Source organism: Aspergillus neoniger, assembly GCF_003184625.1.
Source record: "Aspergillus neoniger CBS 115656 unplaced genomic scaffold BO87scaffold_13, whole genome shotgun sequence".
Taxonomy (NCBI): domain Eukaryota; kingdom Fungi; phylum Ascomycota; class Eurotiomycetes; order Eurotiales; family Aspergillaceae; genus Aspergillus; species Aspergillus neoniger.
In genome coordinates, this window is record NW_020291141.1 from 162,090 (window position 1) to 175,086 (window position 12,997).

Genomic DNA, 12,997 nt, shown 5'->3' on the forward strand with positions numbered 1-12,997 from the left:
GGTTCGAACCACCGACATGCGGGAAGAAGCAAAACAGTTACCCAACGGAAGGTGTCAGTCAGATGACATAGTAAGCTATCGCAAGGAGAGTTGCAGTTGCGACGATCTCCCTTCTACTAAATATCATGGCGGTGAAAATGGCCACCCTGTATAGTCTCACTTTCTTCCTTCCCTCTCTAGATAGTTAAGAGCGTTCAACACGGGAAGTAATGTCGATGTATATGTGTTGTGTCAATCGTTCGTCTCTACGATGGCCAAGGCCCACCCTACGGGCTTCGAGAATCGGCTCCTGTAAGATTATCATACCTTGCCTAATTCGAAGCATCAGTGAAGGATTGCTGTTAGGCCCCCAAATTCCTCCGGTCCGAGCCGCATGGATTGGGCTGTAATGACCCCGGTGAGAGGAATGCTAATGATGGTCCCAACCGACGACATAATCTCACGTCGAGGCCTCACCGGCCGTGCGTTGCGAGTATAGAGGGGGACTGGAACTTTGGTACACAAACCAAGGTTCTGAGTTCTGCCAAGAAACATCCGTTCGACTGGGTCTGGCCCTCGCTTTGTGAGTATTGTGTGAGTAGCTAGGCCGTCGGCTTTGATTCCCGTCAAAAGACCAAGCCTTGTAACGTGATAAGATTTACTGCAGATCATGCATGTTTACTATTATTGATATCACGGTGATATTAGCTGACTGCAATACCGTGTGTTGCCGATCGGACCTTACCAAATAGTATCATGGCACGTTGATGATGAGCGGAACGTAGCGTAATCTGCAGCTTGCGCGCTTTGTTGTGGGTACAAAGGGCAGATATTCCGTCAGCTGGATCTGCGCAGTGCAGTGACGAGGTCGATCGAGGCATGTATGTCTTAACCTGACGTCAGATGCGATCCTCAGGGGGGCAGTTCTGGGCGAAAGTCGAAGCACTTGTTCTGGGACCGAATTTAATGTATGGCTGGGAGGAACCAAAAGTGCCCATCCGAACAAGCAAAGGGACTAGACCGCCACCTGCCCCGTGATCCACACCGCCCAAACAAGCGTCTCAAGAATACCCCGGATCCCTCATATTTTAGTCCATTCGCTCCCTCATTATTCTGGTTCTCCCCCCGTTTGCGCTCAGTTTTCGACCTCCATTGAGGCCTTTTATCCTCGAGAGCTCTGTTCTCGAGCTCTCCGATCCTTGATATACTCCGCCGCGACCGTGTCGGTTTCCTTTGTGTCGGTCTAGTTCGCTTGCAAATTCCTCGTCAAGCGTGAAGACACCCCTCTCCCACCACGACCACGCGCCCAATTTGTATGCGACATCCTCGGTAATCGAGTGCGGAGTTCCTGTCCGTTCGCCGCCCGACAATTTCCACTGCTTCTTATAACTCAACCTGCTCGTTACCTTCAAAAGAATCGCCAGTTTAGTTAAGGGGAAGACAAATATCATCAGTATGGGGGAGTCCGCCCAGCGCCAGTCCTCGGGACTGGGATCGGTTTGGAAACATCTGTCTTGGGCACTGGTAAGTCACTGGTCATATTGCACACACTTCAACTATGACAACTCTGCCGCTTGTCTGCTTAATATTCTTGGAGTATTTACTCACTGACATTGTTTTTGTTGGAAACAGTTGACCGTACAGTGCTCGTCCTTTGTCTTGGTGAGTCGCTTGCGTCGACTCTGATCATAACGTCCATGGTTGCTTATATCTCGTCCTCCCATAGCTATTACATTATTCCAGAGTTATGTCGCCGGCTGGCGGCAAGCGTTACCTAACGTCCACAACCGTTTTCTTCAATGAGGTCGTAAAGCTCGCTATCTCCCTGACCATGGCGCTGTACGAGGTTTCGAAGACAGCCCCTCCTTCGGTTCCCGCGACGTCGCTTTTCTTCTCCCTCACAACTGCCATATTCTCCGGTGATAGCTGGAAGCTTGCTATTCCTGCCTGTCTCTATACGCTTGCGAATTCGCTGCAGTACATCGCTCTGTCGAACCTGCCGCCAGCCACCTTTCAGGCATCGTACCAATTGAAACTCATCGTCGTGGCCGTAGCCAGCTTGGTACTGCTTAAGAGACCTGTCTCGCTCCGGAAATTGGGGCTCATGGTCCTTCTCTTGGCGGGCGTTGCTTTGGTGCAGATGCCCATTGGCAACCCTGACGATATGACTCTTCAAGATGAGACTGCGCGTCTTGCCTTCCCGCGGTCTTTGGAAGAGTGGAAAGCCTCCAAGCTAGGACGCGAGAGCCTACATAAGCGTTCTGCAACCTATGAGGGGATTGAGGAGGATATGATGACCGCCAACCCAAGACTTAATGCTACCGTCGGCTTCTTGGCCACAGTTGGCGCCTGCCTCGCCTCTGGCGTTGCAAGCGTTTACTTCGAGAAAGTGCTGAAGGATAGTGCCAATTCGACATCGCTCTGGATCCGTAACGTGCAGTTGTCCGTCTATTCGATATTCCCGGCGCTTTTCATCGGGGTTATTTTCTTGGATGGCGAGAAGGTTGCTGCCAATGGCTTCTTCGAGGGCTACAACTGGATTGTCTGGTCCACTGTTGTCGTTCAGGCTATTGGTGGCATTGCCACGTCATTTTACATTGGTTACGCATTTAGGGATGGTAAGAACATGGCCATGGCTGCGAGTATTGTACTCACCACACTGGCTAGTGTTTGGCTATTTGAGTTTGAACTCACTGCCAATGTATGTGACCGTATTCCTTCATTTATGAGTAGGTGCTAATCTTCACAGTATCTCCTGGGATCGTTCGCAGTGTTGGTGGTTACCTGCCTTTGCGAGGATGCAAGTTCTGCATCTGCCCAGGCTAAGCGCCAAACCTTCCGTCCGCCTCCGATCCGCGTGGATCGCTACGAGAAGGAAAGCAAGAGTGGGGATGCTTCACCAGCTTCCCCATCGCCTAATGAGATCTCTATAAAGCTTCCTGGAACCCCCTTCCTCTCTACTGATGGGCTTTCGACGTCCAGGCCTACATCCCCGGGCCACGTACGCGCTGGCCGCACCCCAAGCGGTGGATATTTCGAAAAGCACTCACGAGACCACTGAACTACAATTTGCGGACAATATCTTCGCATTTTCCGCGTAGGGATGACCTTCGCGTTGCTGTATCATGTTTTTCTGGGAAGTAAATAAGGATGGATAGAAGCGATGATGCCCCTTTTGCTTTCGTCATATAGGTTCCACTTTCTTGTACTTTATTCACATCATTCCTTTCGTTGTTGATTCTTTCGACTCGCAATCCTACAACCCACGGGTCATTATCACATTGAGCAATCTACTTTCCTAGGAAATGAAGACTGGTAAATTAAAAGGCTGTATGTCGATTGCTACATGTATCATCTATCATGACTTCTGTCCGCTTGCTGTACGCTGGCCGTTGAAGACCCCACGTGCTTCATAGCGGGTGACTTTCCCCCTTCCCCATCTACCCAGTTCTGGTTCAACCTCCTCTCACCTATCCGTGGTAAACGTGGATGTGGCAGCGTCTTGCCCATCGTATCATTCCATCATCTCACCATCTAATATGCGGCACAATACTTATCATTCAATCCCTCAAGCCCGCCGGAATGCTCCCTACAAGCGTAGGGCCGTTCCTCAACTCCCTACTCCCAGCCGATCAAACCCAAGTGCCATCATTGATCAAAGATTAGTCGAAGGTGCACAGGAACCTCTGTTCAATCGACTATCCAGAGAGGACTCTAGGAGCTATCGACCTGAGCTGCAGTTGTTTTCTCGAGACGATGATCTAGAGCTGGATGCCTTTGGTATGCCGATCAACTACCCCACAATGCCATCTCAAAGTATTGAGATCAGGCTAATCATCCAAACCTTAGACCTTGAACTCCTGGCCCAATCAGATGAGCAATTACAGAGTCCTCAGACAGCCGGTTCATTCGCAGACCGTGGCTCGTTGTCCAGGCCACCCCAAAGAACAGACTATAACCGGGTTTCTCGTTTCTTTCTAGGTCAGAGCACATGCTTGATATAAGGTTCATGGATCTCAGCCCTGAAGGATCGAGCTAACATGGCTTGAAACAACAGCGGGTCCTCATGCCACTCCACGTCAAAGTTTCGGCTCTAGTTCATCGGATACGGGTTTGAGATCGCCATCTAGTCCATTGATAAGGATGCAAGCTGGTAGGGTGAATGCACATGCTCCCGAACATGACTTCGAGAACAATATTGATCCTCATACTTCCTCCAACCGTGAAATACTGGCTTCTCACTCTGCTGAGATATCGTCGGTTACCCGCCAAGACCGGCAAAGAGGCCCTTTCCAACAACATCTTCCAGTTTCAATTCGAGGAATCGTGCTCATATCTGTGCATGAACTCCCAGATAAATACCGGTCAATCTTTCCCTTTCCTCTATTTAATGCCGTACAGTCAAAATGCTTCCAATCGGTCTACAAGTCCGATAGCAACATTGTTCTTGCCGCACCTACGGGCAGTGGGAAAACAGCTATAATGGAACTGGCAATTTGTCGATTACTCAACTGCCTCAAGGATGAACGGTTCAAAGTGATATATCAGGCACCTACCAAGTCTCTTTGTTCCGAGAAGTTCAGAGACTGGAGTAGAAAGTTCAATACATTAGGGCTGCAATGTGCAGAGTTGACCGGGGATACAGACCACACTCAAATGAGGAGTGTTCAGAACAGCCAAGTGATCATCACGACACCCGAGAAGTGGGACGGCATGACGCGGAAGTGGAAGGACCATGCACGCTTAATGCAGCTCGTCAAGCTATTCCTCATTGATGAGGTTCATATCCTCAAGGAAGCGCGTGGTGCAACCCTAGAGGCTGTCGTCTCCCGCATGAAAGCAAACGGGTCGAATGTTCGCTTTATCGCTCTAAGTGCTACGGTTCCAAATTCAGAGGATATAGCAACGTGGCTAGGTAGGGATTTAGTAAATCAGCACGTGCCTGCCCACAGAGAGCATTTTGGGGAGGACTTTCGTCCTGTGAAGTTGCAGAAGTTTGTGTACGGCTACCAGTCTCACGCCAACGATTTCGCTTTTGACAAGATGTGTACCTCTAAGTAAGTTGTCCCCATAAGAAACAGAGTCTGCTATTGATGTTATTCCGTCAGACTTGCAGATATTATATCATCACATTCTCCAAAGAAGCCGATAATGATATTTTGCTGCACGAGGAATTCCGCTGTTGCTACCGCGAAGGAGCTTACACGCTTGTGGACCATGTCCAATCCTCCTGCTAGGTTATGGAAGGGACCAGGAAGGTCTATGGAAGTGCAGAATGTAGACTTGAGAGGTACCACCTTCTCCGCTTAAGATATGGTGATACAGATTAACTTGTGTAGCCACGATTGCTGCTGGAGTAGCTTTCCATCACGCTGGCCTTGATCCAATTGATCGCCGCTCGGTCGAGACAGGGTTCCTCAATGGACAGGTTAGCATAATTTGTTGCACATCAACTCTTGCAGTTGGTGTTAATCTGCCATGCCATCTTGTCATTATAAAAGGAACAGTCGGGTGGCAAGAGGGAGGCTGCAAAGAATATTCCGACCTAGAAATCATGCAAATGCTAGGGCGCGCCGGTCGACCACAATTCGATGACAGTGCTACAGCTATAATAATGACAAGACAAGCACGCGAAGCTCACTATGAGAGGCTTGTGTCTGGCTCTGAGAGCCTTGAAAGCTGCCTACATTTAAATCTTACTGACCATCTAAATGCAGAGATCGGACTTGGCAACATCATAGATATCGAATCTGCTATCAGATGGCTCGCTGGTACTTTCTTCTTCGTGAGAATGAGAAGAAACCCGACATATTATCGACTTAAGGAAGACGCTGATAAAAAAGATGAAGAGGACATGCTCCGACAGATATGTCAGAGAGATATAAAGCTTCTTCAGGATTGTGGACTGGTCTCCACCGATAGTCTCAAATCCACCAAGTTTGGTGATGCCATGGCGCGATACTATGTGCGCTTCGAGACGATGAAGACCTTGCTTACTTTGAAGCCTCATTCAACCGTACCTCAAATTGTAAGGAACTGTACTTCTGCCGCGGGGCATACTCAAGACTAACCATCTATATAGCTCTCAGTGCTTTCGAGAGCAGACGAATTCCGTGAAATACGCCTCAAAGCGGGCGAGAAGTCCCTATGTAAAGAGATTAATCGCTCCAATGCAATTCGATTCCCAGTGAACGTGGATATAGCACTTTCCGCACACAAGATATCACTGTTGATCCAGTCCGAGCTAGGTGCTGTTGATTTGCCAGATGGCGAACCATTCCAGAAGCACAGGTTCACTTTCCAACAGGACAAGACATTCGTCTTTTCTCACATCAACAGGCTCATCCGATGTATAATTGACTGTCAGGTAGGCCTTGAAGACTCTTTCACGCTACGAAATGCACTAGAGCTTGCAAGGAGCTTCGGTGCCAAAGTCTGGGATGACTCCCCACTTCAGATGAAGCAGATCGAACAAATTGGTGTGGTTGCCGTTCGAAAACTAGCGTCGTCAGGAATCACTAGCATTGAAGCACTGGAGCTTTGTGAACCTCATCAAATTGATATGATCTTGAGCAGAAATCCCCCGTTCGGGAGGAAGTTGTTGGAGCGGCTTGTTGATTTTCCCAAGCTTCGAGTGTCCGTCAAGATGATTGGCAAGGTATTATACCAGAAGCCTTTAAGATCTCTTGCTGATACAGTAACAGGAAACAAAGACTGGTACAGGTGTACAGGTCAATATAAGAAGCGAGGTCGCCTTCATGAACGAGAAATGTCCGACATACTTCCAACGTCGCCCCGTGTATGTCTGCTTCATGGCGGGTACTTCAGATGGTCGTTTGCTCGACTTCCGACGCATAAGGCAAGTATTATCGATGGCATACCAAGCACACTTCAACGACTCTAATTGGATTTAGTGCCAGTAAGATGCCCAATGGTCAGGAAATACTCTTCAGTGCGGAGCTGAAAAGCGCCGGCCAATCGGTGACGTGCTATGCAATGTGTGACGATATAGGTACCCAGGAATGCCCCTGACCGTCATGTAACATGACTGCTGACGATCTTAGCTGGGACTATGCGATCCGCACAGTTGAAACCTGATCTCCCTGCAAGCTTGTTTCCGTCTCAGCTAGATCCTCCGTCCGATGTAGTGTCGGAAAGGCCCAAACCTAACATCTCTCGCCGACGCAGTAACGACACCTCCCAGACCAAATCCGTCGCCCGAAATATCAACATTTGGGACAGTGACGATCTTTTGTTCGGGGATTTCCTAGAAAATGGTAAGCTGGATTGCTCCTAGTGAAGATGGGCATTCAACGGATTGACCCGAATCATCTGCAGACCAAGCCGAGAACTGGTCGTGTGTCGATAAGTTGCCACAATCGCCAGAAGACAAAGCACAGCTTCCAAGAAATACGAGTAAGGGCCCGAATCAAAGCAACAATCAGATAGTTAAAACAGTAGAGGCTGTCAGACTCGAAAACGGTCGATGGGCCTGCAACCATCGGTGCAAAGATAAGACAACGTATTACAATGATCCCATGTCCAAAGGAAAACAACTAATTGCAAGCAGATGTAAGCATCTCTGCTGTCGAGAAGGACTCGAGAAGCCACCCAAAGCAAACAAGAAGCGACCAGGTGACGATGATAAGGACAAGGGTAAGAAGATAACGGGGCTCAATCAGACAACCCTTCCAGCAACAATAGCCAAGAAGGACACTACCACCCAAGCGAGTAACCCTTCTGATTCCGAAGCACAGAGACACTTAATAGAAACCCCGGTCTCAACACACAAACCCTCCTCAGTAAACACGGATACCAACAGAAACAATAAGCCAGGAAATGACTCTGGCTGTCCAGTTTCAGAGAACATACTTGAATCCTCAAGCGATTACGGAAACGACAGCTTCAGTGACTTCCCTTCACCATCCGCCCTGCTGCTCGGAAAGCCCATAGTAGCAACATCGTCGAAAGAACAGGATCCCGAAGCCCCCACTATCGAAGACAACGCGAAGAGAGACTTGAATACAGAAGACTGGAGTGATGATGATGGATGGCACAACTTCCAGTTACCACCAGTGACAGATATGGTTTCGACACCCGAGGGTGGTCAAGAAAGGAACATTCAACCAGCACAAGGACCTGATAAGGCTGATATAATCAACTCAGCCCCCACAGAGGTCAAAGAAATGATGCTGAACAATCAGGATGATAGACCTGACTATCATGGATCTACTCCTGCGGGTTCTCATGGGAAGAAACGGAATGTTCTCATGACTACGACCGTTGACACCAATAGAAAGAGGTGCAAGATGAACAAAGACATCGTAGCTACTTATCCAAGCTCTTTCCAGCCCGGTGGTACTACGGATGTAGCAGCTGAGGTTCCCGCAGGCTGGGAGGATGTTGACCCTGCTTTACTGCATGAGTTCAAGGATATTATCAATTTGTTCTAAAGCTTGATAGCTAGACATAATTTGTGAAATTCAGCATGTATTGCGGATATGGAAGCATCCATCCCCATTCCTTCCTCCACAAGTACATCTAGTATCACAGTAGGTAACCGAATGTTGTCAGATTATGCGGAGAATGCCATACAGAAGTGAAAACTAGTATAGTGAACCACTTAAGAGTCTCGCACACGAGGTAAACACCGTAATAAGCCCTTCAGATACTGCTCAAGGAGTAGAAAAAGAATACACACACTTGCTCTTCTGTGATCCAAAGCATAAGTTGCCATCGCAATGTGAAAGTGAATGAGAAAAAGAGTGAAAGCCCTCAAAGGCCCAAAAGGGAAACGCGTTGAAAGTCACGCACCCCCCAGGCCTACTCTCTATAAGACCTTCTAGCTTTGTCCGTGACTTTCATGTCTCACATCACCCACCTTCACTTCCAACACTCTCTTTTCCAGACTCTTCCTAATCTGCATTAGCGAGTTCATGGAACAGTGCAGAAACACACAGGTAGTGTTTCACGCTAGTGCTGATTTGTATGCATTTCGATATAGGGCTGGCTGTTGACACTTTTCTCTTCACTGATCTAGATTTCTCTCTTCTTCTCCACTAACAAACAATCTTCTGCTTCCCAACTTCGCGTCGATAGACGATTCATCTATCACAACATACCGAAATTAACTTCGAAGCACATCAATAGTCAGGTATGTGATTCAATATCATTCCTTTTTCACGGAATCCTGTCTTTTTGTCTTCGGGGTTGTGTGTACTTTGACACAGGTGACGCGCCCGCACGCCTCGCTGCATCATGACTTGACTATCGCTAAGCGAATAGTTGGGCACAATATATCCCGTCCCATCTTTCATCGATTTTATCACTTCTGTTATCTTGGGCTTCGTTAGTACTCTTGAAGCAGGCATGCTAACTTGGAATCAGAGAAGTTGCACACCGTACCTTCGTGGTCATTCCTCAATATGGGGAAGCTCAACTACCTTGGCGTGAGTTCTTTCATTGAGTATCAACATATGATAACTCTAGAGAACAGTGGCTGACGATGAGTTGCTTCATAGCGAAAGATTAGAGGCATCAAAGCGGGCCAGGCCGTCTTAACTAGCTTGGTAGGTGGAAGTTGGATGGTCTGAACTCTAGCGAAGTAGACTGACAACTGCTTATAGAAAAAGCGATTGCCGCCTGAAGATCGCAATAAACCGGGCAACCATGAATCGGCTTTACGAGACCCTGTCGTTGAAATCGACATTACCGGGAAAGAGTTGACGGATGATGGCCTCAACCAGTTCATCGATGTCTTGATCGAGTGCATCAAATTTGAAATCAAAGAAGTTAGAGAGGGCAAAGTTCATACCTCCCGCATAGTACGGGTCGCTGAGCTCCACTTGCAAGGTAACCAGCTTACCGTGGAGTCGTTGGCTAAACTGGCAGAGGTAGTCGCTTTATCGAAAGGGGACCTTCGGGAACTGGATCTCTCCAAGAACCAGCTTCACATTGAGACTGCGGAAGATGTTGAAAAGTGGGAGGCCTTCCTCGGGAAGTTCAAAAATTGTTACATGCTCAAGAAGCTTGATCTGAGTGGTAACCCCCTTGGTTGTCTGGGCGTTGAGCACTTCGCGCGGGTCTACCTCAAAAGTGACCTCAACTGGCTTTTGAGTGAGGCTCCGGACATGATTGGTCCTGACCCTAACGCCGAAAGTGATTCAATTGATGATTTGGCTAGAATGAAGTTGTCGGACAAGGAAAACGAGCCTAAGGAACCCAAAAAGTCGCCTGACAAGGGTAAAAACGCCCGTCCGAAAAGTAGGTGCACGGCTTCCTCTTCTAGGAATGTATCTGGAACTAACAGATGACCTTTTCTAGGCCACACACAAATCGAATGGGCCGAAGAGGCCGAGTTTACTTGCACTCGGGGTCTGCGTTCCATTCCTCATCTCATCCTATCGGAGATTGGACTGTCCAACACCAGTGCCCTTCATCTGCAAAGCATGCTCAGAGCTCAACACACGCCGGAGCACCTATTTAAATTCCTTCCTCCAGGGAAATCTGTGACTCTTCCTCAAACTGCGTCCCTGTGCAAGAGCATAATTTGGCGCCCTACCAATGATCTCCCGCCATACACAGTGCGGCTACTGGAGGTGGCAGAAAGTCTTCGTGATGTGGTGTCCGATACAGAGGCTGAAGGGCAGAGTATAAACGACGAGAATGACGGCACAGAGTATGCCAGCCGCGGCAGAAACAAAGGACAAGAACATGACGAGAAACCCGCAAATCAGGTTGAGAATGATCTGAAAACCGAATACGCTCGTCTCTGCAAACGTGTCCAACTTGAGGCAATCAAGACAGAAGGCGTGCATAGCAGCACACTTTGGAGCACCGCACTGAAAATGATGCTCATATCACGGACCATCTTGCTGGATGATGACAATCGTCCGAGATCGGATAGTAAGGTGGGAGGCGCCGATGTCGAGAATAACGTACGCGTGGACGAAGGCGAGAAAGAGGCGGAGTCGATTCATGGAGACGACAGCTCATCTGATGGGCCAAACTACGCCCATGTGGAGTTTGTTGAGCCTCGTAACCGGACTCGCGTGCGGTTTGTCGAACCTAATACCGGTGCATACTCGTATCCAGGTGAAGATATCGCGCACATAGGCCCTCCGGTTACGAACACTGCCCCTGAAGGGGCCGGACAACGCGCCGGTCCATCCTACTCCCGCTATGAAGCGTTCGTCTCCGAATTTCCCACGCCTCAGGAGGCATATGAACCATCTGCATCGATGAATGCGGCTGTCGCGACTGAAGTCATGCAAATCCCTTCTGCAGCGTCCTCAAGCTCGGGTACAAGGAGCCGGAACCCTGATGAAGACCGCGTGTTGCGGTTCGACGTTCCCTTAAAGGTTTGGCGACGAACGATTGCCTATGTCGTCGGCGCGAATGGGCTCCTTGACAATGAGCAGCAGAATTGCATTTTGAAGTATGCCGCTAGTTGGGAGGCCCTCGAACACGCACAAACCTTCCAGGGCGCCGAAGAACACCAACAGATTTGGAAGCTCCTCCAGACGTTGGATTGCTTCAACTACAGCGTGTGGAAGGCTGATCGATCCAAGGTGAAGGTGTCCTGAATCACAGTCGATGAAGGAGAAAATGAAAACTGCAGGACAGAATTTTCAGATCGCAATGTGAAACGCAGAAGACATGATTTCAAAAGTTCAAAAAGGAGAGCCACTGTACGAGTGATCAGTCGATGAAGGTGCTCGACTCAGATTCGGGATGTCTGCCGGCCAGAGCCTGGTCTTTGTATGACACTGATCAACGGGATCCTTGTCTGGCGAGTCCATAATAATAGCTTAATAATGATAATGATGATGAAAACTGATTTCTGCGTAATAGATGTAAGAACTATCGACACGTAGGATCGAAGTTTACTCCAAGATGCCTCACTCAGTCTTTTGGTGAATCCCCGTCCCCGCACGTGACCCCTCATTATCCATCTTCGCCATCTTCGCCTTCACCTTCACCTTCACCTCTACCATTCACCTCTTCTCCTTAACGAATCCCCTAAAACGAGAGATAGCGTGTCGATCCAGAATCCCCCCTAGGCTCAAACAACCATGATGCGAACCAAAAGAACCAACACTCAGCCCTTAGAAGATGCCTCCATATCGCCCGCCACCTTCAACGACGGCCTTCCCCTCCCGAAGCTGATCGCCTTTGATCTCGACTACACCCTCTGGCCATTCTGGGTCGACACGCACGTCAGCGCCCCAATCAAGCCCCGCGACAACAATTCCCGCTGCACGGATCGGTATGTCCCCCCATCCCCTAACAAAACCACTACCATATAACTCACCCTCACCTCCCGCAGCTGGAACGAATCGTTCGCCTTCTACCCCGCCGTCTCCTCTATCGTCTACGCCTGCAAAAGCAAGAACATTCCGCTAGCCCTAGCCTCGCGCACTCACACCCCCGATCTCGCCCGCGACATGCTCAAAGCTCTGCACATCATCCCTACGTTCTCTGATAACCCCGCGGCGAAAACTAAGTCGGTGCGCGCACTGGATTACTTCGACTACGTGCAGATCTTCCCTGCGAACAAGACGCAGCATTTCTCGCGCATTCAGCAGGCGAGTGGGGTGGCGTATGAGGAGATGCTGTTCTTTGATGATGAGGCGAGGAACCGGAATGTTGAGACCGAGTTGGGGGTGACGTTTTGTCTGGTTAAGGATGGGATGACGAGGGAGGAGGTGGATCGGGGAGTTTGGGCGTGGCGGAAGAGGAATGGGATTAAGCAGCGCAAGGAGGGGGATGTAGAGAATGGGGATGAAGAGTGATGTTGTAACTATGTGTTGGGGTATAGATATGGGTTGTAGATATGGGTTGTTGGCGTTTAGTTGGGTTTTGCTAAGTTAGATATGATGATAGATACCCGGTTGGGATAGATGATGATTATATACTTATACATACTTTTGACGTGTACATTAAATACATTGGTATATGTATCAAGCGTGGTAATAATCTATAAGGGATTATGGAGCTACTTCCTCTACGGAGTACT

General features: G+C 48.9%; 4 protein-coding genes across 4 annotated transcripts; all 4 read left to right on the plus strand.

Moving 5' to 3' along the window:
* Positions 1 to 1,090: 1,090 nt before the first annotated feature.
* Positions 1,091 to 3,295, plus strand: BO87DRAFT_415280 (putative UDP-galactose transporter). Its single transcript, XM_025626679.1, has 4 exons — positions 1,091 to 1,503; positions 1,612 to 1,641; positions 1,706 to 2,680; positions 2,729 to 3,295. The coding sequence occupies exons 1-4, from the start codon at positions 1,435 to 1,437 to the stop codon at positions 3,038 to 3,040; spliced, it is 1,386 nt and encodes a 461-aa protein (XP_025480516.1). The 5' UTR covers positions 1,091 to 1,434; the 3' UTR covers positions 3,041 to 3,295.
* A 217-nt stretch (positions 3,296 to 3,512) lies between these two features.
* Positions 3,513 to 8,432, plus strand: BO87DRAFT_357175 (putative DEAD/DEAH box DNA helicase (Mer3); the record flags this gene model as incomplete). Its single annotated transcript, XM_025621394.1, has 10 exons — positions 3,513 to 3,960; positions 4,037 to 5,036; positions 5,088 to 5,269; positions 5,319 to 6,007; positions 6,062 to 6,637; positions 6,684 to 6,842; positions 6,904 to 6,991; positions 7,044 to 7,256; positions 7,318 to 7,501; positions 7,547 to 8,432. Exons 1-10 carry the CDS (start codon positions 3,519 to 3,521, stop codon positions 8,430 to 8,432), a joined length of 4,419 nt encoding a protein of 1,472 aa, XP_025480517.1. The 5' UTR covers positions 3,513 to 3,518.
* A 972-nt stretch (positions 8,433 to 9,404) lies between these two features.
* BO87DRAFT_425126 (uncharacterized protein) lies at positions 9,405 to 11,564 on the plus strand (the record flags this gene model as incomplete). Its single annotated transcript, XM_025627282.1, has 4 exons — positions 9,405 to 9,428; positions 9,501 to 9,548; positions 9,606 to 10,242; positions 10,303 to 11,564. 4 exons carry the CDS (start codon positions 9,405 to 9,407, stop codon positions 11,562 to 11,564), a joined length of 1,971 nt encoding a protein of 656 aa, XP_025480518.1.
* Positions 11,565 to 11,955: 391 nt separating this feature from the next.
* On the plus strand, positions 11,956 to 12,913 carry BO87DRAFT_357180 (Mg-dependent acid phosphatase). Its single transcript, XM_025621395.1, has 2 exons — positions 11,956 to 12,247; positions 12,308 to 12,913. The coding sequence occupies exons 1-2, from the start codon at positions 12,054 to 12,056 to the stop codon at positions 12,771 to 12,773; spliced, it is 660 nt and encodes a 219-aa protein (XP_025480519.1). The 5' UTR covers positions 11,956 to 12,053; the 3' UTR covers positions 12,774 to 12,913.
* Positions 12,914 to 12,997: the final 84 nt, after the last annotated feature.